General features: G+C 38.2%; 1 protein-coding gene across 5 annotated transcripts in view; it reads left to right on the top strand.

The window, feature by feature from the left end:
* KIAA1841 (KIAA1841 ortholog) overlaps positions 1-24,786 on the top strand; it is a 30,215-nt gene extending 5,429 nt beyond the window's left edge. The window contains exons 2-21 of one of the 5 annotated variants that reach the window (XM_030489958.2): positions 3,108-3,273; positions 5,027-5,213; positions 8,527-8,620; positions 9,689-9,927; positions 10,739-10,797; positions 11,576-11,736; positions 12,496-12,582; positions 12,683-12,793; positions 14,654-14,777; positions 14,956-15,108; positions 15,330-15,475; positions 15,838-15,937; positions 16,881-16,913; positions 18,657-18,756; positions 19,661-19,752; positions 19,853-19,881; positions 19,979-20,052; positions 21,046-21,134; positions 21,505-21,596; positions 22,784-24,786. In XM_030489958.2, coding sequence (XP_030345818.1) covers positions 3,124-3,273; positions 5,027-5,213; positions 8,527-8,620; positions 9,689-9,927; positions 10,739-10,797; positions 11,576-11,736; positions 12,496-12,582; positions 12,683-12,793; positions 14,654-14,777; positions 14,956-15,108; positions 15,330-15,475; positions 15,838-15,937; positions 16,881-16,913; positions 18,657-18,756; positions 19,661-19,752; positions 19,853-19,881; positions 19,979-20,052; positions 21,046-21,134; positions 21,505-21,596; positions 22,784-22,820 — 2,157 coding nt within the window. In that variant the 5' untranslated portion in view covers positions 3,108-3,123 and the 3' untranslated portion in view covers positions 22,821-24,786. Of the gene's footprint in view, positions 1-3,107; positions 3,274-5,026; positions 5,214-8,526; positions 8,621-9,688; positions 9,928-10,738; positions 10,798-11,575; positions 11,737-12,495; positions 12,583-12,682; positions 12,794-14,653; positions 14,778-14,955; positions 15,109-15,329; positions 15,476-15,837; positions 15,938-16,880; positions 16,914-18,656; positions 18,827-19,657; positions 19,753-19,852; positions 19,882-19,978; positions 20,085-21,045; positions 21,135-21,504; positions 21,597-22,783 lie in introns of those variants that run through there. The other 4 variants (XM_030489957.1, XR_003991901.1, XR_003991902.1 and 1 more) reach the window with 4 other exon arrangements.
* Positions 24,787-25,177: the final 391 nt, after the last annotated feature.

The following is a 25,177-nucleotide window of genomic DNA, read 5'->3' as shown; positions in this document are numbered from 1 at the left end:
ACAGCGCTCCCGGGGAGGGTGGCGCTGGGCGGCGGCGGTGTGTGTGTGAGAGCGGGCGCCCGGTGCCGCGCTCCGGGCACGGCAGGCGGGGACGGGGCGGCCCGGCCCGGCGCTGAGGAGACCCGGGTCGGGGAGAGCTCTGCCGGGGTCCCTCAGCGGGAGCGGCCGCGCTGCGCTCCGCCGGGCTCCCGGCGTGGCGCTTGTCCCGTCCCGCTGCCTACCCCGGCGGCCGCCACGCCGTGAGGAGGAGCCGCTGTCCGCCCCGCTGTGCCTGAGAGCCCGCCAGGTAACCCCTGCCCGGGGGCAGCGGGAGAGCTTCCTGCAGCCCCGGAGCGCTGTGCTGGGTGTCCCCTCGCTCCCCGGCCCCCCGGTGCCGCTGACCGGGGCGGGTGGCCGGAGCTGCGGGGGGCTCTCTCTTGGGGGGCTGGCAGGGTCCCTATGGCTGAGGGGGGGTCTCGCCGGGACGGTGTTGCATGAGGGGGCTGCTTGCACTTACGGGATCTTCCCCCCCACAAAACTGGGCTGATTGTTCAATGTGTTTTACTTAAATACCTTATTTTAACGTTTATTTTGACTGGTATGTGCGGAACTACAGTGAAAGTTGCTGCTGTTCCTCTCCCCCACCTCATTCTGCACCATCACTTCCTCGCATTTAAGGGTTCTGCATAAAACCTCGTGCCCGTCCCACCATCTTCACCTTCCTGCAGGTTATGCACCTGCAAGGGGATGGCAATTCCTTATTTTTAGGCTGTTTCTTCACTTTAAATGAGGAAACAAAATCAGTGTTATGTGAGGTGGTGTGCTTCCGTAATGTAAACCAACTTCCTGCATAATGAATTGACTCTTCATTTAAATTACATCAGTTTTATGAGATACGAAGGTGTTGGGAATCCTTTACACCACTTTATTTAGAATTCTGAGTACTACTAAAAATTCTTATTGTCACTTATTTCTATATTATGCATATCAAATGTCAGAATTAAATAACTCTGAAACTTTTTTCCCCTCTAGTTTCCATAGCTGAGGAAAGGGTTAACCTGAGCTTTACTTACAGTAACGAACTGGAGAGAATCTGTGCAAGTTGCCTTCTCTCTCTTAACAATATGATTTATTACAGGCCTTATGTTGCTCTTCTGATGGGGTACACCATTCTTGCCTGGGACTGAATCCTGTGTATGTCTTTTATACTTCTGACAGGGTTTCCTAAGGGACAAAAAGGCAAATGTTAAATATTCTGTGAAAAGCCAGAGAGGAGTGGCTTTCATTTATCTTTGCAGCAATAAGCATACATAAAACTGTATTTTAGTGTACAGAATAAGCAAATAATAAAGAATTATTTTAGACAAAGGCTTCACCTTCTCTGAATGTGTCATTACGGTTTAGAGTACCTGTCATCGCTTCATGGTTGGGTTGTTTCATGCTCCACAGTGCTGATGTGTTCGTGAACTTGTTACTCAAAAATTTCCCCTTTAAGTTATAGACTTAATCCCCAAATAACTGCTTGCTTTCTTTCTTTCTTTGATTACTCAGTATAATCATACTGTAGAACTAGTCTTTAAAATGCTGATACATGGAGTATTGACAATGCTAGTAATTTCACTTTGATTAAATGCATTTTATGGTGCAAGACCAGGGGATTCTGATACTCCTTCATTTACTTAACTCATTCAAACATAGTTTTAAACCAGCTACTACGTGCATATGAGGTAGCACAAGAAGTTGGCTTCATATTTTATAACCACTCAGGTTTGCCAATGGTGCTGACCTGTTCTGGCCCAGTTATTTCTTTTCATAGCAGCAGTTATGGTAGATGTTCAGTGACTCAGATATAATCAATGCTGGCATCTGTCTGTGCATGGACAGTGAGAAGTCTCCGCTGCAGAATTACCACAGTGACACTGCTTGATAAGTACAGTCAGGGTGAGGATTGAGGGGTCAGGGGCTGATCTGCCTTTACCTCACAGTGGCATCTATCTTAGTCGGAAATTTGGGCTTGTATTGTCTGTGAAGGACCCTTGTCCTTTAAAACTGGCTGTTTAGAATGCTTTATAATAGGTTTCATTTAGAATTGCTAAATTGGTGTGACATTTTGTACTGGACTTGTCTTCTGTGTTTTATTTGTGCCTTTTTTCTATTTTTAATCTCATGAATATATGGAACCTAAGAATTGTCTTGGTTAGTTCTGGGTTTTTTCTTTGCAGGTACTTTGTTCAAGGCACTTTGGAAAAGGTCCAAGGTGTTTTGCAAATATGAGGCCTTACTAAGCTCTTTGGCTGTGAACCTTTACTGTGTTCCATGGTGCTATACATGAAATCAATTTTGAAAAAGAAAAAAAATAAATACCATTTCTCTCAAATTAAGAGAACTGCAGGTTCTTTTTCTTTAAGGTGCTCACTTCTGTTCTTATATGCTTTGCTCTGGTGTTGAACTTGAAGCTGAAGGAACAAGGGGTTTTGCCCTGATAATCCCAGCTAATCAGGAGTTCTGAGTGCCTTAGAACAGCTCAAAAGTCATATCTTCAGGAGGAGAGCTGAAAGACACCCAGGTGTTGTGTTTCCTGGCTCCAAAGTAGTATTAATAGCCCTTAGCTGGGTTGGCTCTTTATAATGGAAGTCAGGAGTGCAAAACAAATAGGCAGAGCAAGAGGAGACCAGAGTTGAGCAGTAGAAATTTTTGGGGAACAAACAAGTATATTTGAACATAAGTAAATGTAAAGTAAAATCCTAGAATCCTAGAATGGTTTGGGTTTGAAGGGGCCTTAAAAAATATCCTCCTGTAGTTTAGGCTGTTTATTCTGAGATTGTGGAAGGCCTTTTTTTTTGTATTGGAGGGCTCAGTGGTGTGAATCCTTCCTGGAAACAGACAGCTCCCAGGAATGGTAGGTAATGCCTGCTGCTCTTGAGTTGGTTTTGGTATGTTTTGCACATCCCCAGGGTTCTGAGGATGCAGATATGAGTACACAAACATTGTCAAATGAAGCATGACTACTTGACTGTAATGCTGTGGTAAACATTTCCCGTAGTTATTTATGGAGTGCTGCAGTTACTGTAGGTGAAGCTTCAGCAAACCATGCAGAGAGACTTGCTAATAACATTTTTCTCTTCTAGGCTTAAGTAGCCAAAGATGAGTCGTGGATTTTCAGAAAACAATAACTTTCCATATGACAACAATCAAATGGTGTTGGACATGATCCTGTGTTCCCTCGTTGGTGTTCCACAGCCTATCAACTGGGACAGTGTGGCAAGGCTAGTTCCAGGATATACATCCAAAGAGGTGAAGTTACTAATAAAAGAATGCAAAACCTGAACATTGAAGTTAAGAAACATTCTGCATTTTATTTCATTAGGACTCATCTAGAGTAAGAACAAAAATTACTGGAAAATAAAAATTAAGAAGTGGAATTAAAAAGTAGTTGTGCTAACATACTTCAAATGACATTGGATTTTCATGGGAAGGATGGCAGTACCCACTAACCTCATGTAGGTTGTAGTGTACTTACTAGCAAACCTGATAACTTTCTATGCTTGTCACTACAATTCTAAGGAAGCATGAGTTACAGATCTCCATTAGCTAGGTGAGAGTGCAGTTGCCTCTTGGTTGGTCCTACAAGTTGTTGAGTTTTCTTTCTTTGGCCGGAATAGAGTTGGAATTAACTCTAGGTTAAGTAGGGTTAGTACCTCCACATACTTAATCTTTCTGGATTGCTGAATTTCATGGTGAAGTGGTTACTTAATAATTTTTTATAATGATTTTGATTTTTTCATTTCTGAGCAGACGTAAGGTAAGAGAGGAAAATGTCTGTTGCCCTTGTGATTCAGCAAAGCTGGAAGCAAACAAGCTGATGGTCTTCACTTTCTTGCAAACATAATCGAATGTGTCAGCTCACATTTATAACATTGCTATTGGGCGTCAGTGTAACCTTGTATTTAGAACATGAAAGTGAATGATTGGGAGTAGAAATGTGACATTGTGGAATGTTACAGGGCTTTCAAGTGCTTAGCAAAGCACTTGAAGGAGGGATCTCTACTATTTACCTTTCAATTTGCAGATGATACTGTGCACATTAAGAGAATAAACACCTCTAAAAGGATTGGTGATCTCTCTTCTCATATTAATTAAGATAATGTGATTGCTTAGTACATGTCTGATTACTCCGTTTTAAAAGAACAAAGTGTCTCTCATATGTGGAGTCCCTGTTTAAGGCAATTAAGTAAATGTATACCTGTGCTTTTGTATCTGCTATATATAGTAGACTGGCATGGTTACAAATCTGAGACACTACATCAGTATCAGGAGGATGTCACTGTTTGCACCTCTCCCAGAGAGGCAGGTGAGATTCAGCAATGTCAGTTAGCTCAATCCAAAATAAGTACATAAAACCAGCTGCTTGAATGGAGCCTGATGAGCTGGGTAATGGAGGGTTACGTATAGAATTAAGTAGATTTACTTATATGTGTAAATTACCTGTGTGTAGGATTCTGCTGAACCAAAGCCATGATTGTCATTGTAGGAATTAAATTCACAAAATGGAAAGACTTTCAAGTTCATCAAAACAAGGGGTGGAAAGTTAATAGAAGTGCAGTGAAAATCACCTGTCCCTTTTGTCCAAATCAGAATGGAAGTCAGAAAGTAAAAGAATAATAATTACGAACCAATTTCTTTAGCTACTTTTAATAATATTTGATAATGTTTATGGTAAAAGAACTAGTTGCAAAGTGAGAATTTAAACTCCCCCATGAGTTTCCCCTTTGTAGATCAGGCTTAAAATCACAGGGTTTAAGGAAGTACAGGTTGAAACAGGTTCTATCTTATTTTTTCTCTTTCTGTTAGAGTATTTTATTATGGTAAATATTATTTATGTTTATGTACTTTCCTGATACCACTTAAGTAGGAAGCATTGAAAGTTTAGTATCGGTAACTGTTCACATGCAGAAGAGATGAAATACAGTATTTGTATCAAATTATAGTTATTACAAATGTACTGAAAGCTACTGCTTCAATGTCCTATCATTTAATCTTGTGACAGTGTGCAAAAAGGTTTGACGAACTAAAAAGCAGTGGAAGTTCACCTGTTGACAACCAGTTTAATCCCCTGATGGCTGCTGGTGGGAGTCCTGTGGAAACTTTAGCTACATACATCAAGTCCTCCTTGCTCGATACACAGACAGAGTTTCAGGAGCCTGCTATTGGGCAGGATTCCATTACTATAACTGGTATGTTTTTAGTCATTCTGAACTATATTGGCTTTGATTATAATCAGTATGTGCATGCTTTTCTGTCCTGGGTGTTAAGTCCACCCAGGAATAGCAGTTGTTCATCTTTGAAAAAGTCAAGTATAAATATAATGCATACATGAGGTCACTTTCAGTTAGTTTAGCTTAAGAATCAATGTTTGTTTGGGTATTTCAGTAGCTTGTCCTTCCAAAAGGCATAAATCCTTATACTGAATCCTCTGTTTAGAATTTTGGTGGGGAGAGGAATTACTCTCCTGTTTTGTATCCCCAGTGTTGTACAGTTAAACTTACAGCCATTTGCAATCAAGTTGGGCTGTGTTATTAAAATAACCAGAAAGTTGTGTAGAAAAGCTGCAAAAAGCTGAAAAGGTGATCCCTTGAGGTCAGACCCTTCTCTCCCAGCTAACAGCCCTGTGTTTGCCATGCTGCTGGGTGGCAAGATGGCTCCATAGGAGTTAGAATGTAGAGTAGCTACTTTTTGCTGCAAGACAGTCTTGCAATGACATATAATGTGCCTAAGATAATTATTTGTTCCAGTAATAATTTGGCAGAAGAAGACCAGCCCTAATATTTGTCTTTCAATTGCAACACAGTTAAATGTTAACATTTCCTTAAGTACTTTTCCTGTAAGCAGTTGTAATTCACTGTGTCATAGTCATTCTCTGATTTTTCATTGTGGAGTGAGATGTTTTCAGTGCCTTATAGGACTTGGTAAATGTGTTGCATGAGAAATTTACTTCATTAATGAGTAAGCAATTTCTGTGTTAAAAATTAAGATGACAGTGAAGTGTTTAAACAAAATGTTCTCTGTCACAATGTCCTTCTGTAGCTTTGTAGTGACTGTTCTCTTTGCAGAAGCAACCCAGCTGTTTGACCTTTGCTGGAGAACAATGAAAATGTTTTCAATAACTCTAATTAAGAGATGATGTTTGAAAACTCTATATGGAGTATCTAGACTGCAAATGCTTCCAATCAGCTTTCAATTATATCCTTGTTATATGCATAATGTGTAATAAATGCCTCTTGCACCCACGGGTGGCTACTTAAAAGATTAGTAGCTTCCCAGTAGGCAGTTAACAAGCTAACTCTGCTCATAGAATTCTCTAGACAATTAGTGCATGTTTTCTCTTTAACAGTGTAATATATATAGTAAGTATTCATGCATTTAAGTACCCTAAAGTTTCCTACTGCAACATCCTGGCCTAACATTTTTCTCTGTTTTCTTTGTAACTTTGGATAAATGTTTTTTCCTGGTTTATATGTAATTTGTCGATAGGAAATTAGGGTAATTAATCTTCTTCTCACAGGCTTGAGTGAACTCACCTTAATATTTGTGAGGTATCTTTCAGAATTGGGGATTTGAGAAAAGCCTATTTGTAAATGTTTTTATGTTTAATTACTTCCTAGTGGATTTATTCACATCTGCTTATTGTTAGGATCAAGAAATTTGAGCCCGTTTGGATTTGTTTCTAGACATGAGTAACAGCAAGAAAAAGCAATGAGACCAAATGAATTTTGAGCTGGATTCTGGTTTTGACTGAGTTATAAAAGCTCATTTATTACTTGCTAATTATAAGGCAAACTGCTGTTAAATTCCTCTGAATGCACATTATGGCAGTAAACAAGTGTATGGGATAGCCTTTTACCCAAAGTATTTATTACTAATTCCAGAAGTCAAACAATCCATAATCTTTGGGGGGAAGGAACAAAAAATGATAGGAAGAAATGCATGGTGAAGTTCAGACATCCCTGTTGATTTGGCTGTGCTGCATACTCTTGACAGCATTATTTCCTTTTCTTTAGTAAATAACTTCAATGTGACAAGGTAAGCTCCTTAATATTTGCAGACAGAACACTCTCATACTTTTTTTCATAGGCTCTTCCTTTTAAATACTCACCTTATCTTGCATTGAAAATCTGGCTCAAATCTCCCACTGTGGCTGTTTTAATGCTAGCAGGGGTCATCTGCCTGCAGTGAAATGGTGCCCTGAAGGCTGTGCCTGACCTAGCCCCTTCCAAGGCTTTTCTAGTGTCTCTCTAGTAAATTTTTCCCCTTTATTAACTGTGTTCCTGCTATTATGGCCTTACTAAGGCTTAACTTTGCAATGCCTTAGGCTATGTCTTTGGAGACAGTTTTGTTTCTTCTGCTTTTGGTGTGATAGCTTTGCTTTCCTGAGAGGCACATAGAACTACTGTGTTCTGTGTACTGTGCACAGCTTCCAGATCGTTTCTGGTGTCAGTCTGCTATAGTTATTTAGCCATAAGATGAAGAGGTCTATCTTAGTCATCTTCAGAAGAGTACAACCTCTTAAATTACACTACAGGGAGAAGATGCTTCTGGAACTTTTTCCCTGTAAATCTGAGAGTAGGGAGTAATCATGGAAAATCATGACCTTGCAGGTTTTCATCATGGAAGACAATACATGCCCTTCCATTATTTAAAACAGATAATGATCTTTCTGTTTTGTAAGCAAGATTATTGATGTTTCAGATTGCAGTGATCCATTACTGTTGGAATAGTTCTTCAAATGTCTGCCGGGGTCTTAACCCAGAACTCACTGGATTTGGTGGCTTGATCTCCTGGACTTCACTGGGTTTTGTGTCCAGGTTCCACTGCTTGTAGTGCATTTGTGAAGATAACCTATTTGAACTAAAGCACAGCAATCCTTTGTTCCTGGAATAAGCTACATGATGTAGCTCTAGGACTAGAAAAATTCCATGGTCTGCTTGCTTTGAGCATCCTTCTATATAATCTGCTTTAAGCCACGTGTTTGAGAAACTTTGCGAAAACACATCTTGAGAGACTTCTGCATTCTGTTAGGAGGGAATTTATTTCCAAGGCTAACACTATGGATAAGAAGCAGAGTTAGTCTCAAGTTGTCATATCCTGGCAGCAAAGCTTCCTGTAAACAGCAGTTTTGATGTGACAGTCTTAAGACCCATATCCCACAAAGCAGAAAAGGAGAGCTTAAGGAATGGATTGTATTCCTGGCAGGAAATTCGGAAGACTCTGTGAATCTTACTGCTCTGTATTGAGACAGGACCAATCTGGGTTTGCAGCCAAGTGCCTGGGCAACCTGGCAGTGCTGCTGGTCTGAGTTCCCAGTGCATGGCATTCAGAGCAGGAATTTGGGTTAGCTACTAGCCCTTATGGTAGCAGATTTGTTGCTGGTTGTGTAACATTTCTCCACCATGAAAGCTGGTAGAGAACTTCAGTTGCGTTTCCAAGATGCTGGAGAACAAAAGGTCAGGCATTTTCATTCTAATGCAGCCTTTTCCCCTTACATTTAAGGAAGGCCCAGCACAACCTCCACGAGGAATTGTTCATCAGAATCTGAGAAAGGTCCTGTGCATAAAGGTGGAGAAAGCACTGATGAAAGCCAGGGGTAAGATATGCGTGTTTGTTATCTAAGGGTTATAGAACTGACAGAAAGATGTATAAATTGCTCATACTTTTCTACTACCAGAAAGAAAACAGCTGGGGACATCCTAATAAATACTGTAAGACATTTTGGAACCTTGTGTTGCTACAGAAATACTAGGAGTTGGTTTGGGAACTACTTATGTGCAATAGGGAGAGCTCATTTATAAATCTGTCCACGGTGTTCTTGTGAGTGATTGATCACTGTTGTTGCAAGAATGGGAAACATAACCTGATTTAAAAAAGAAATGAAACAAGATTGATGCTCAATAACATTTTAATTAAAAAAAATGTTCTATGAGCATGGGTTTGTACTATGTAAAAGCAGGAAAAGAAAGCTGAAAATGAAAAGTGTACATGAAAAATTTGACTATGAATTCAGATAACCATGATGCACATCATTGTTTTTCATACTATTGTATTCCTGTTTTCCATACTATACAAGTACACAGAGTAAGGTGTGTGTTTGAAACCTAATGGTAACCTCCTTTCTCTAAAGACAGCATTTACTGATTCTAGCTTTGATGTTTTTGTAAGAAATAGACATTTTAATATACAATAAAGCTATTTCAATTGCCACAGATGAGAATTGCTATTGTATGCTGTTATTGTCCTTGGTACCTCAGTAACTTAGGCATATGTATCTGCCTTTTTTCACAGGAAAATTAAAAAGGTGGAACAAATAAATTCTCCATGTAATTCAGGTAGTATCCCATAACAAACTGATGACGAAACTGGGGCTTGGAGCTAGAAATTTGCTTTCACTGGTCCCTTAACAATTAAATCGCACTGATTATGTGTCGGATGACATGCATCTGCGTTTTTCACCTGACAATGCCTTCAGACAAAGCTCCTATCAATATTTTGTATTAATAGTTAATAACTGCCATTTGTTTTCCTTCTGTTAATAAAAACGTGACATCAGTGTCGCAGTGTCTGATGCAGATTTGGAGAGGAGATCTTTGTTGATCTTTTTTGGTGCTCTAATTGGCTTATGGTCCTAATTTGTTTTGTGGCTTGTTTTCTTTTTGAGGCCAAATATGGTGATCCATGTGTGCGACGAAGCAAAAAACCTCAAAGAAGATTTTGTGTGTCCTCGTGACCTTTTGATTTCAGAAATGAAATACTTTGCTGAATATCTGTCAGTGGATGCCCAGCGCTGGGAAGAGGTGGACATTTCAGTGCACTGTGATGTTCACATCTTTGACTGGTTGATAAGATACGTTAAAAGGAACAGTAAAGATTCTGAAGCTAATGAAATGCCCACTTTAGGTAAAAGAAAGTGTGTAGATCATGGAAGAATAATGGTTTTGATGCAGTTCAGCCCCAGCCTCTGTGTTTCTGACTTGCGCTGAAGCTTGTCCTTTGTTAGGAAAGCGTTGCAACAGAGATCCTCTGGTCATTATAGCAGATGTCTCAACTTATCATCATTGACAGTTCTGAGGAAACATCCTGATAGTTGAAGCAGTGAAAAAGTTCTAATATATTTTGGGATCTGAGGGTTTTAATTAAGATTCTTCAGATCTCTTCTAAACAAGAACAGCATGGTAGTTCTAAAATACTGTTGGTGGTTGGGTTTAGTTTGTTTCCCTGCTGCTCCCCATTGGTACAATTGCAATATTGTCCAAAATTTCAATGCAGTCTGATACAATGGTAGAACTTCTTTTGCCTTTAATAAATTTGAGGCAAATTTTAAATGTTTCTATGAGCCTTTGCTACCATTTTTTTAAAATACAAACCAACCAAGAGAATAGAGTTATAACTTGCAATGCAAAACTTATGTTAAATAAAATCTCAGCTGGGTATGATGGCTGCATGAGGAAGTTCTGTCATTGTATCCCTATGAGGCCACCTTCTTCCAGATTTTATAAATTCTAGTTTGTTATAGTTGTATTCTGGCCACCTAATTGATAAACCAAAACTATGTTTCTTAAGATGGAAAATCCTCTACATATTGAAAGATGGAATGACAGGTCGATTGGTAAAATAATACTTAAAACAGATACTAATTATGCAGAGGGAGGGATGTGATATGAAATTATCGGAAGAACTAATGTAAAACCTTTTTTTTGTTGACTTTTAGAACCATCAAATGTCATCTCAATTCTTATTTCTTCTGAGTTTTTGAAGATGGATTCATTAGTAAGTATTAAGAAAGAAAGATTTTCTGCCATGAGGGCACAGTTAAATACACATTAAGTGGTATCTAAAGAGCTTGTTTGTTTTGCTTTGGCTGTTATACAAACAGTTGATGCAATGAGACTTGTCTACCACTTATTCACTGCAGTAGTCTAATATCTGCAGAATCTTAATGCAAGAAGACTTGCACTCTAAGTTATTTCTAGATGTGATAGTGGGTCTTGGATTTGCCTTTTGATGACTGATCTAGAGTGACATATCTGACTTCTGACATGTTCTATCAAAAAAAGATCATTAAATCAATGCATACCTTTGGTTTTTATCATTTTTACACTGATGACACTTCTGCCTTTTAGGATCTGGTTCTCCACCTCTGTGTGAGTAATATCTACTGACTTGTTTGTCAAAACTTCTCTCATTGGGGTGAACCACAATTAAACACACAGTAAACATAGCTGTTGAAGTTGAGATCTAGGCAATACTATGTATGATGTGTGCTGTGGTTCTCTTTTAACAAGATGTTGGAAGGTACCACTTGTTGAGGATTTGTGGAGTTGTTTTGGGCTGTAAAAACCTCTTGGAGGAGAATATAAGCTAACTCAGAGTCCTGTTAGTTCAGAGTCTCCTTTAGACAAATCTGAGACTTGTTTCTTATGTTTAAGTTGAACCAAAATAGTCCTCCAAAACCACACTTTAAAAGTCTTGAAGCAATTAGTAAATCTTCTGGAGAGCTTTGTCTAGAATTCCTTAACATTATTTTTAATGTTTCCATTTTTCCCAGGTAGAAAAATGTATTCATTATTGTCACAAAAATATGAATGCTATTGTAGCCACGCCATGCAACATGAATTGTATCAATGCTAATCTTGTTACACACATTGCTGATCTCTTCACGCACAATGAAGTGGAAGAGCTGAAGGACAAAAGAGACAAATTTAAGAGGTAACGTTTTCCCTGTAATGCACAGAATATTGTGAAGTGACTTCAGAATTTCATATTAAAATTATGAGCAAAAGGAAAGGGCTTTTTATAGGAAATGAGCAAAAGGAAAGGCAACATTTAGGAGTGTGACATGGACAAATAATTCATGAATTCTTGCATGGAAGCCAGGATTAGGGTTACGAACCCTTTATGGGATGACATGCTCCTAATTTGTAGAGAATGATTTAGCTTCAGCATCCTGTGAAGTCTGATGTTTAGACTTAGAATTTAGGGTGGCTGGAAGGCTGAAAAGTTGTCATGGAATACTATTTCATACATAATGGCTCCAGCTTAGTATCACGGTAAGGGCCAGTTATTGGAAGGCAGACTGATAGACAAGCAAGGTGAGGGTAACAAGGGATTTTAATCAGAGGGGATGAAGACATTAGCATTAAAATTAAGTGTAATTTCACAGAAGCATTCATTAATAAAAGGTCTTCTAGTCAAGGTAGAAGCTGGCAGTTTATATTGGCAAGCAACATAATAAAAGGAGAAAAATTAAGGGATCTTTTTCTTCACATCCGTGTGAAAATACGAGATGACCAGGTCAGGAACTAGTTATCCACACAGATAACTGTAAAGAAAAATGGTTTTAAAAGCTAGATTCTGAGAGAAATACAGTGACTTTGCTTATCATCAGAGTAAAGTTGTTAGTTTCACTATACATAAGATAATTTTCAATGTGTTCTAATGGGTAAGCTGTGTTGCTGTCATTAATAGTAAACTTTTCTGCAAGAAGATTGAGAGGATGTTTGATCCGGAGTATGTAAATCCAGATTCTCGAGGCAATGCAGCAACATTGTACAGGTGAGGTCTTCTTATATTGCTACTTCCATTACAAGGACAGTCCCTGTGTTTTGAAGTCCTGCTCTTACTCCAGCACTTACTTTTGTTTTTTATACTCTAGATGTTGTTTATGTAAAAAGCTGCTAACTAAAGAAACTGAAAGAAGAATTCCTTGTGTACCAGGAAAAATCAACATAGATCAACATGGGAATATTGTCTATGTTCATATAAGGTAGTGAAATATATATATATATATGAAAAAACCTTGTTTCTTCAACTATATGATTTTGTGTGACTTAATTCCTAAACACACAGTATTTTGTTATCAGATACATTACAAAAGAAAGTCATAGATAGAATGGAAGTGGAGAAACTACAGCTATGATTACTGTGAGGGCTGTTTTGGATTGTACTGCCTTAAATAGAAAATACTAAGCTAATTCCCTCATCAAAGGAATTTAAGATATGTGTAACTGATGACAAATTAAATTAAAGGCTGCATTTCTACATGGTTTATTATTGAATGATAGATCTATTTCTGCCAGAAAGGAAAGGCTGGAGAGTATTTTCTAGACTGACTTTATACTGTCAAAGCAATACTCAGCCTGCTTGAAGACTACTATAAATAAACTTTGCCAGTTGTTTTTCTATTCTAAAGTATTTGCCAGAGGAGCTTCCAAGGACTATTCTGTATGTATGCCCAATTCACTTGGCACAAATGTTTAATTCCATTGTTTGATCCATGTCTATGAACAGCTGGATTCTCTTCTTAACAAAGATCAGTGTGTGATCAGCTGCAGTTCCCTCCTTCCCTACATGCCACCTTTAAGGAAGGATGGGGAGAAATTAGTAACAAGAGACCTTTCTCATCAGATCCATTTCATTCAGAACAACCAAAACACAGTTCAGTAACATGTATTACCTCCTACCAGTAATTCCAAGGTGTGGACTAAGTTCTGCCTTATTAGTCTAAACAGAACCACATCTTGCTACCCTGTGCTGACCTATTAGGATCAGTGGTGATTAGCCACATAAAAGTCATTAATTGTATTACTTGAGTGAAGCTGACTGTATGTAGCTGCTGTGCAATTCCTAGTATATAAATATACAGGGTTTAAAGTTAGTCAGAGGATTATGTACGTTCTAATTATTTGCCTTGTGCTACTTGTGTCTGCTTTTCTACACAGAATCTGTTTACTGTTCCTTAGGTGAAGTGACGCTGGCCACTAATGATTTCAGGCTTATGAGCTAATACATGCCTATCTTTAATGATTTTAAAAATAGATGTTTATTGGTCCTCTAGTGGTGCCTAGAACTAACTTCCAATCGGAAGTACTGCTGCTTTGTCTAGGTTTAGACATATATATAACAAAAACCAGTTCAGGCCAGGGCTCAAAACCGTGAGAAAAGAGTTTCTGTTCTTCCTGAAGATAATATGCACCAGTGCAAGTGCATGTTCTCTTCTGAATTCTAAAGAAGCATGTGTCATTTAATCACTAGGAAGGAACAAAGTTTGTATTTTTAAGACTAGAAGTCTCAGATACATATATTTATCAAAAAACCATGGTCGTATATTTTTAAACTTCTTCACTGAGTAATTGCTGTTGTGTTGCAGGTACATAGAAACAGGTCATGTTGGCTTTTAAAATAAATAAAGTTTGCCTCTGTTGCACAACATGTTTATTATTTTAAAGACAAAAACTGCAGTATTACTGAACTTGTTTGCATGTGCATATTTTGATTTCTTCTACTCTATGTATTGGGTTTTCCTCTGGTTTAGGGTTCTCCTGATTTTCAAAAAGCTTAATATTTGTCTTAGCTTATAAATTTGCAGTATATGGAGCTTGAGATGAATCAAACTATAATTCTTTGTTATTAGTAAGTTTAGGATGTTGTGAAAGAATACAGGCTCTTCTGTCATGGTCTGAATTTAATAATGATTTTCCCACATTGTCCCCTTCCTGTTCTAAACTCTTCTGTTGCTGTTCACCAGTGGAGCATGCGTTGCTCTGCTGCTTCTCCACCTCACCTTTCTGGTGCAGGATCACAACAGTTATGACTCCACGTGCAACCTGGCCTTTTGCTTTTTCAGAGACAAAACCTGGGAAGTCCACGAGTATTTAATTGGCCTTCACGAGGAACTGAAGTCTTGGCGGGATGTTTACTGGCGTCTTTGGGGGACTGTCAATTGGTTGACTTGCTCAAGATGTAACCAAGTTAGTACATTTTCCACTTTCAGTTGTTTGTAGGTGGCTTGTTGTGGGGTGAGGCAGGGATTAAAGCAGTTTGGAAAATATATAGCAGTAAATCTTGATATATGTTCTTTATAGTGCAAGATTTTGACTTCCGTAGGTAATCTCACCTCTCATTATCTCTCTTTCTATTCTAATGTAGTCTTTCCTGTGTACTGAATTCTCCCATTGCCAGTACCATTCGCAGTCAGTTCTTTATCCAGGTGTAGCAAGTGCTCTGGGCTCGACTGGGACAGGAGTGTATCCCTGTTGTAACCAAAAAGTACTTCGATTTGATCCTACAACTCTCCCAAAGGTACTTCAACACTTTGAAAAGAGCATAAGACATAGCAGGGGGGGTGTGACAGTGTGTTAGGAAAATAGATCCTTTCCAAAATAAATACATTGTTGTAGTGTCCCAAGGCAGCTGGGACTTTGGGACATGAGTTAAAAAGTTGAACTTCTTCTAATTGTACTTATGAAATCAGTTCTTCCCATTAACTCAAATATTGGATCTTTTGTGTATGTGTATTGCAGGGCTGCAAAGTGAGGGATCACATGGTTGATTTACCTTCAGAAAATGGAGATGAGGATGCTTTGCCATCTCAGACTACTAAAATATTGAATGATCTGCTTCATCATAGAGATGTTATTGTTGTTCCTTTCACTAAGGATGAGAATAGGTAAGAACACTGTGTTGTGTTACTGAAATAACAGCCTTCAACACTTAACACATGCACATTACATTTGATTTCTCTCCCATTTTAAAATAAGACATAGGGCTTTGTAAAGGTAATTTAGTTTTGATTGTTTTGTTGGAAATCAGGAAAAGAAGAACAACTATTTTTTCCTTTTACATTTCAAGCAGGCTGTTGGTCATTCATCCTCCATAAGCATTCACTCTTCTCTTTATATTTTAATGGGTTGTTATAAAATATTATGTGGCTGACTTGGAGGTCTGTCTTCTGTCTTGATGCATGACGAGTAAAGAGAGACTGATTCTAAAGTGAAAGATTTATTTTCATTTCACATCTTTCTCTTTAAGTGATTCTGGGATTGGGCTCTGTGATGAAAAAGGCATTGAATGTGATGTGCTTGTGGAACCAAACACGCCGTGGGGTCCCAAAACTGGAGAAATCAATGCTGTGAGTGCTAATATTGGGGGTTTTTTCCTTACCCTTTTTTTCTGATAATGAGGATTCTTACAAAGGTACTTTGAAGAATTCATTAGACAGCTTTTGATAAAAAAGATCCAGTCATACTTTAAACTACATCATATGGCAATGTTTAAATAATTGCTGCCTTTGTTTTGTCTGCTGATGTAGCTGTGAATGTCCACATGACTTCTGCAAGTCCATAAATAAAAGAACAGTAACTTGGATTGTGTTTTGGTTGTTTGGGGTTTTTTGGGGGGTGCAGGGGTGTGTTTTGGGTTTGGATTTGATTTCTTCCTGCCCTGCAAGATGTGAAAGATTTTACTTTCCAGAACTATGATGCATGTATGTTACTACGTGTATGTCAGATCAACAGAGATACTCTCTAAGGCAAGTTTAAGGAGGCTGTTTATAATAATGCTACCTCTAGTTTAAAGAGAGCTTTCATGCAAAGATAAGTTCTTGGGGTTCTGCACCTATCATGGATTAATGATAGGTAACTGAACAGTCCTAATTGGTAGCACAGTGCTGCTGATTCCATGAGAATTTCAGAGTATCTGAAGGTCTCCTGCAACAAATGTGGGAGGCTGTTAAATTTAAACTCCATAACAGTCTGGTACATAACTGTCCCTCCCTGCCCTGGGCTGCTTTTGGATTAAAACCAGCTGTAAATATTTCTATTTGGCACATTAAAAAATGACTCTGAATTCACTGCATTTAATCAGTCAGTGGCTCACAACCTGTTTGAGGTTAGTCATTCCACCAAAATTCCTGGTTAAAGATAGGATTAGGCCTTTTGGGAGTTATCAGTGTAGATTGCTGTAGTGTAACACACCACTCCTATTTTTAGAATTCCACTCACTTCTTTTTTTTATTCAAATTATTATTAGTTCTTTAACTTACTGTGTCCTTCTGTCTCTTTCTATGACTACAGTTTCTTTCTCTGAAGAACTGGACTTTGCAGCTGGTTAGTAAAATTCTTTGTTTCTAAGTTTACCAGTGCAGAAGAGCAAATATTTAGAGAACTAGCTTGGATTTTTGTCTTATTTTTCTAATGAATTTGGTGGGAAATGTATTTTCTTACTTTTGCTTTAATTTGGAGGTTGTAGTGTAGCAATACTTTTTACAAGAAAGGAGAAGGTATGTGTGAAGTGGTACTTTGGCCTGAGTAAAAATTAAAAGTTCCTTTAAAATGCTTTTATACCCAAGAAGAAACAATAAACCAGCACTGCATGCATCAGATCTTGGTATTTTGTTAGACTGACAAATGTAAATCATCAAAATCAGAGGTTTTGTGTGTCTCTGGCTTGTCTGAGGTGCTTCATGTCTTCTTTATGCTGCTGCTTCATTGCAAAAGATCTCAGAGTTCAGAGCATAGCTAAATGCAGGGGAGTCACTCTTAACACTAGCATTGGATGTCACCTGAGTTACTATTTTTATATATAAATGATAGAGAGCAGCAGTTTTCCTCTGTCACTCTTGAGGATTTGTATTGCAGTCTGATGTTCCTGGTGTCCTGTAGTAAGTCTGTTCTCCTTGGAAAACATGATTCCTAAACTTTTTGAACTTGCAGTCCATATTAAGCTTCATTTCTCATGGATTACTAGGCACTCATTATCACTTTCTTTAAAAGATAGATGTGTATATTCCAACACTGTGAACATCACATTCCTTAATAATTTTATTATTCTATGCTGATAGGAACTATTCACTGTGACCTGTTGCAATATTGGAGCCCATAGTTTATGATGATGTATAAGAGAGAGAAGGGAAAAAAATACAAATTTTAAGTATTAGGGCGAGTTCACAAAAAAGCCAACCAGATATTCCAGCCCAACTTGCAATAAATTATTAATGAAGGTAGCTGTGGTGTACATAATCTGTGTGTATTTGTAGTGCCCTGTGATATACATGCTTTGTGGTATTTAATTACTGAGTATCTCAGCAATTTCAGGCAGTTTGCAAGATGGAGCAAGCCTCAATAGAACCACTTGTAAGCTTGTAGTTTCCTGTATTCTGTGATTGTGTGGCTAGCTCAGACATTTGCTACCAAAACAAAAATTTTCTTATTAATTAGAGAAATAGTATAGCCAGCAATACATTGGGTATTAAACACTGAATCATACAATAATACAGGTTGGAAGGGATCTCTGGTGGTCATCTGAAGTATTTCTTCAAACTCAAAGCAGGGAGTTGAAGTTAGATTCAACTTCAAAGCTATACTACTTTGCTCAGGGTTATATCTACTCAAATCTTGAATATCCCTGAAGATGGAGATTCTGCAGCCTCCCTGGGCCACCTCTTACAATGCTTGACCACTTGGAAGAGACATAAATAAAAGTGAGGCACTGGAACAGGTTGCCCAAAGAAGTGGTAAATGCTCCATCCCTGGCAGTGTTCGAGGCCAGGTTGGACAGAGCCTTGGGTGACATGGTCTAGTGTGAGGCATCACTGCCCATGGCAGGGGGTTGTAACTAGATGATCTGAAGGTCCTTTCCAACCCAAACCATTCTATGATTCTGATCAAAGGTTTGAAAGTACCTTCTCAACATTTGAGAATCATGTTCTCAGACCTAATTGTGCACACAATTATGTCACTAAGGTTATGGAGCTACGCTGGCAGTCAGTTCCTTCAAGACAGATTTAATGTGTCATTTAATAGGAATCAAGCCTCACTTGTAATTTGTGGCCCTTTCCTTCTGTCAATTAGAAACAGCAGTCATTGCTATCTGAAGAAGAGGAGTACACCACTGGCTCAGAGGTCACTGAGGATGAAGTGGGGGATGAAGAAGAAGTATGCAGGAAACCAGGTACAGCAAGTCCCTCCAGTCATCCCCCTGGAAGTTTAGAGATAGGGAATCAAGGCAGCAGAATTCTTCTGTAAGCAAATTTTAAACACCAGGCATTTTAAAAATAAATGTTATTTCATTTTTATTTCTAGATTTTCTGTGTTTAGATACAAATTACCTCCCTGCTCAGTGCCATCAAAATCACTGGCAAACAAGGAAGACTGCAACTGTTCATGTCTGAGATGTTCCCAAAGTTGATCCATGGCGTGTTTTGCAGGAAACACTGTCAAGTGACTTATGAAGTTTCACATAGCTACACAATGATGGTTTTTGCACAATGTTCTTCTGGTTACATAGTGGAATGAGTGGTGAATGTGCCTAGAACTGTGTCTGCTTTGAAGATAAGCTCTATATGATCTAAAAAGATTTTTGTTCTTTTCTTCCCCACTAGTTTCTCCTTTCCAGCCTACTAATGAGTCACTTGAACAGTGGCAGTTCTTTATTCTTCTTGCCTTGACTCAAAGGGTTTGGAGTGTACCAGTTTGTTTAAAATAAGAATGAAAATTTTTGTAGCTTGAATTAAACTTGTTTGGTCTCATATCACTCAGCTTCTTGATTGAATTAGTACAGCCAAAGATGTAGCTTCTATGTGCACTTTTAACCTTACAATAGAGAAATTGTGCTGTTATGTGTAACCACTCTGCATTTTAAATATGTACTTCAGTTCCTGTACACTTCTCATAGAAGAGCATTTGAGTAATCCGTGTGTATTAGCTTGCCTGCAACAGAAACAAAAGGAGAATAGCCTGTTCATTTACTCTGTTTGTAAAGGAATAGAGAGGGGGAAGAAACTCTTTTGTAGCTGTGGAGTTGAGAAATTCCACGTGTCTGTGCCGGTATGAGTACATGTTGTTTCAATTAGCAGGGAGAAAGGAGAAATTAAAGAAGTCCTACAAGCACCCAAAGAAAGTGCTTTCTTCACCTAGTGTTCAGAAAAAGGAGAAGCCATCTGACAAGGTAAAATCACTGTGAAGGTTGTCTTGAATAACAAGGAATTCTCTTTAAGTTTTGGACTTGACCTTAAAACATACTTAACATGTTTTTCTTTCCTCAATAGTCGAGTTCCCGCGATGCATCTCCATTCATGTAAGTAATTCTCAAAATCCATGAGAACACATTCAAGTATATCCCTTTTTGTAGAGTGTGACTGATAACATGGTGTGCATCTTTCTTTTCTAACCAGTGTGAGTATGCAGCAGAACAAATGGGATGCCTCAAGGTCACTAAGATTCAACCAAGATGCTCAAAGAGAAGATGGTCTGTTCTTGCATGAGTTCAGATTTCATAAAGTTAATATTATGCAACGAAAATGATTCTTTCATATAAGAAATGGCTAATTTTCTTAAAATATAGCTACTTAGAAACTTTTAGGTTGAATTTAATCTCAGATATAGCAATGGAATAGAACAGATTTTGACTAGGTTAATACTAATCCTAATACTAGCTGTATCCAAACCACACAGAAATCTCAGACTTTTCCAAACTGTACATACCTACAGCTAGGAGCTCCTTTTGCAAATGTTCTTTTAGATTTGATAGGCATTTATTAGCAACCTCATCTATTCTACGTGAGAAAAAAGTGTTTGTGGTAGGAAAATGGAAAGAAAATCCACCATAAGAAACTAGACATTGTAGACTTGCACACATTGAAAAATAAATGGACAGCTTTAAGCCTAATCTCTTGGAAAACATTGGAAAAGAGTTCAAAGCTTGCAGGAGGAAAAGAAAATATGCATTAGAAGTGTATGTTAGTGTGGTTTATGTTCTTTATTTGGAATGTCAGCACATAACCTGCAGAGATTGCAGTTGTGTCATCTGATGACTATATAAGTATGCGAATAATTTTCTGCATCCCTGTGCCATCTGTTGTCTGTGCAGATAAACAGAGATAAACATTCACTTCTCTCTTTCCCAGTCTTTCTGACTAAAAATATTCAGAATTCTGTTAGTTTGTTCCACCTTCTTTAATCTCTCAGGAGACTCTGGTTCATTTTTACTGGTTTGAAAACCATTTCCATAGATCTTGATCTCAGTGTAATGCCTCAGGCTCATTCTGGTATCTGCCAAGAACACTGTTGAAGTTACCTTATGTGTCAGGATCTAGGAACTTGGTTGTTCAAGATTTTTATATGAGCTGAAAAGAAAGCTAATTTTACAAATACAGCATCAATAAAGCGTGCCACTAATTCTTCTGTCTTTGTATTCAGTACCAAGGAAAACCCCTGTTCTGAATATTCTTATTCCCGACAGATCAGAGAAGAATGTCTGAGATCACAGGGCACTTAATAAAAATGAGACTGGGAGACCTTGATCGAGTCAAGTCAAAAGACAGCAAAGAAGTAAGATTTGTCCTGTCACAACGTAGTGTTTACAGAATTGAAGTGAGCCTTGGTCAACAAAATACATAACAAATGAAAATACCATCTATTCAACACTTAAGCTAAAGAACTCAGTTTTATCAATTTTCATTTTGTTCTAAGCATGATTTTTTGGGGGGGTAAATAGTTTAATAGTTAAAGTTCACTGCCCTTAAGAACTGGGTGTGGAAAATAGGATGGGTTTAAAAGGTTTCAGTACTGGGTTGTGACATTGAAATAAATATGCCACAGGTTCTGCTGAATATGAGTGATTTTTTTTGTAATGAGGAGTCACTGATTAATTGGAATAATGTCAAAACTTGATTGTTTTGGGTTTTTTTCTGGATTCCAGTATGCAGGAGGCATTTATTCCAGACTTGAAGCTCAGATAAAGGCCTCTGCACAGGTCAGTGCACGACAAAATAATGCTGAGAAGAATGCCAGGTAAGGTTTTAAATTAAAAGGAAAAAGCAGAACATGGATTTCAGGTTGGGGGGGTGGGTGTTTAAAGAAAAACCTGTCTTGTTTCATAAAAATTTCATAATTCATACAAATGTCATAATTCTTTTTGAATCATCATCCCTTCCAGCAGGTTAAACATACATGGTATGAAAGCTTCCTTTGTCAAATTAAACTAGAGCTGAGAGAATGAAGCTCTTGCACCCATGCTGGAAGGAATGCTGTATAGCTTCTATGTTGGAAAGTTGGCTGCTGCTCTGATGTAATTTTTTGTGAAATTATTGTAGACTCATAGAATGGTTTGGGTTGGAAAGGACCTTAAGATCAAATAGTTCCAACCCCCTGCCATGGGCAGGGACACCTCGCACTAGACCATGTCACCCAAGGCTCTGTCCAACCTGGCCTTGAACACTGCCAGGGATGGGGCAGCCACAGCTTCTCTGGGCACCCTGTGCCAGCGCCTCAGCACCCTCACAGGGAAGAACTTCTTCCTCACATCTAATCTGAACTTCCCCTGTTTAAGTTTGACCCATCGTCCTGTTGCTACAGTCCCTGATGAAAAGGATAACTGGAATTATGGATAACTGGAAAAGTGTTAGCCAAGATTATTCAGTCTATTCTTTAGCCTCCTTCAAAAAAACACACCCAAAAACCTCCGAACACCAAAAACCTACATGACTGCCTATTGGTTTTCTATGCCTTAAATGGGTAAAACAAAAATGAACTGAGAAGCTGGCACACTGTGTGCAGTTGTGGAACCTGGAAGTGGCCACAATTTGGCCAGCAGGTGAGCCTCTTGAGCTGAAGCCTACAGTGGAGCTGCTGACCAACTTTTAAGGGATGGTCTGGAAGCTTCAAATACGTCAGAGGAATTTCTCACAGGTCTTATTTCTGTTACAAAAATGTATGTGGCTTTCTTTCTGTTAAATTAGTGACTTCAAAAGAAGATATTTGACATCACAGTTCTTTCAGCTGTATACCTGTGTATGAATATGTAGTCTGTGGATACAGGTATTGTGGCAGAAAGGCAACTTTCTCAATAGATTTTAAAAGTGAGAATATTTTAATGTGAAAGTAAATTCAAATACTGTACTAGAGAGAGCTGACTGGGCAATAACTTAAAATTCTAGCAGTAATAATGTCCATGTGTTTCTTATGTGTTCTTAATCCAGGTCAAAATCCCGTTTTGGACAAGGCCGCCCAACATAAGGACTCATGAAACAGCTTTTAGCCAGAATTCATTACTGCTTCCTGAAACTACTGCACTCTGTATGGGGAATGCACATCCCTGAAAGCTTTCCAGTGACTTATTTATTACTTTAAGCCTTGTAAATTATTTTGTGTGATAAATGAATGCAAATCCAATAAGGTCTGTACTTATTTTAATTGTAAATATACTATTTCTTATATTTAATTGCTTTTTTAGGCTATTGTGTTAAGTTGCATAGAAAATACTTTATAAACCTACAAAGTTAAATTATCACTCTAACTTTATTTATGGGGGAAGACATAAATATGCCTTTTAGTATGCTAGAAATACTGAAAAGGGAAAAAAGCAAGACTACTGAATTGTGAATGCAGTCAGCAGCACGAACACAAGTTACCTAATATATTTATATCCTGTAGTATTTGGTGGTACATTTTAGGTCAGCCCTCTGGGGATTTGCATTTAAAGTCTGTTGACAATACCTTAGAGTAGTTTAAACAAAATCTTCATGCAGTTCTGAGGCTTCCTTCTGTATCTCATGCAACTCCCGTTGGTGTGAAGGTGGGTAGCAGGTAGAGACTAGACCTCCAAAGATTCTAGAAATGCCATGATGATGCAGTACTGCATCTTGCACGTGAAATGCTTGCTTACTTGTATGTGAAATTAATACTCATTCCCACCCCATATCTGACTCCTCTTGCACAATAGTATTTTGTTCCCTTTTAATATCCAGACCTTAGGATGAGAAGCAGTTCTCTCTCTTCTAATGATGCTATGTCTCTAAATTTCCAAGCAGATACGCTATTAATTCTGCATCTTTCAGTGGAGATGTATCATTATGAAGACTTATGCATGTAGATCTTTTGGGTCTAGTTACTTTCTGAAACCTGCCTGAATAATACTGTTTAGAAGTCAGATGCACTTTCAAGTCCTGTATTTGGAGCAATAGAATACGAGTTTGTACATGTGTAAAATCCAGGGCTACCAAAATTAAATAACTCTCCTAGAAAGTATGTCACATATTAGTAAAGAAAATGGCAATAATGGCAATAATAATGGCTGAATTCAAGTTAAACATATTCTGACTTTTTGAAACAGGTAGAAAGAGTGCTCAGGGAAAGCTTATTCCAGGCCACAGCTGTACAATAAATTGTGAGTTTGGAATCAAGTCAGCAAGATCCTGGGTGGGAGGGTGGGACAGGGTAAGGAGGGGGAGATCATTGTTTAAATGCACTCTTCTCTCCATTCAGGCTCTTTTGTTTCTGAGGATTTTCAGTAGGCATTAGAAGACGTAGGATAGCAATACTTGAAAATACAGCTTTCAAGGTGGGAGGTTTTTATTGAAACAATTAAAAATGATTGTTGTTTATTGTGTGTTTTGTCCAATGCTGTAGCAAATTTGGAGCCCAACGAAATCAACAGGTAAAACTGGATTTCAGTGGCTTTGATTTCGGGCAGGAGTGGTAACTTTGCAGGAGTGCTTTAATCTGTATCAAAGAAATAAGGCTTTATTAGTGCCTCAGGCCTGTTTTCAAGTTGAAATGGAGTTTTAAGCACTTATAGTAACCACTTGAAAACTGTTGTTGAAAGAAGAAGTATTATAAAATCAACCAGGTATGAAAATGCAGTAGAGTAAGTGTTTTGCTACGTTCTGTGACTGCTCATAGGGGATTGTTCCAAATTCCCATGGTAAACTTTGCTATGACAGTTGCAGGCTGCATGTGTGTGTGTTTAGTTTTCCTAGAACTACTGACTAGAAAAGAAGGGAAAATTCTGCTGGTTCTATTCTGTGGGAAAGTGCCAGTTCAATGTGCCAGTATTGTTTTATTCAGAAATATTTTTGAGCATATAAAAGTAACATACATGATGTTCATTCTTTTTTTCCCTTGCCAACCACCTTGAATTTTTATCTTGTATTAAGTTTGAACATCTGTCTTGGTTAAATGGAAATAAATGTTGTTAATTTAACAAGTGTGTGAGTGTTTTCTAAACACTTGTAAGTGCGTAAATGTTGTTCAATGGTATCAATCATCTGTATTTGTGATTAAATTGCAGCATTACAGTGCAGGCTTTTTATCTATCAAGAACAGGATATCACTGAATGCAGAGCTACTCCAAATCTATATATTCTGTCAAGAACAGGATATCACTGAATGCAGAGTTACTCCAAATCTACAAGATCTCAAAGGAATTTTTATCTGCATTAAGTTTTGAAGCTGGATTAGAAGTTCATGAGTGAGCTGCCCTACAAATGACCCAAGTATGCAAAATGTCAAACTAAGCTATGTTAAAAACATGTTTAACTTTGCCTTCCACTGCCACAGTGCCCATCATACCATTTAAACAGGGTGTTAAATCT

Source organism: Strigops habroptila, chromosome 6 (assembly GCF_004027225.2).
Source record: "Strigops habroptila isolate Jane chromosome 6, bStrHab1.2.pri, whole genome shotgun sequence".
NCBI lineage: Eukaryota > Metazoa > Chordata > Aves > Psittaciformes > Psittacidae > Strigops > Strigops habroptila.
The sequence above is the reverse complement of the archived record's forward strand: the minus strand, read 5'-3'. Positions and strand labels throughout refer to the sequence as shown.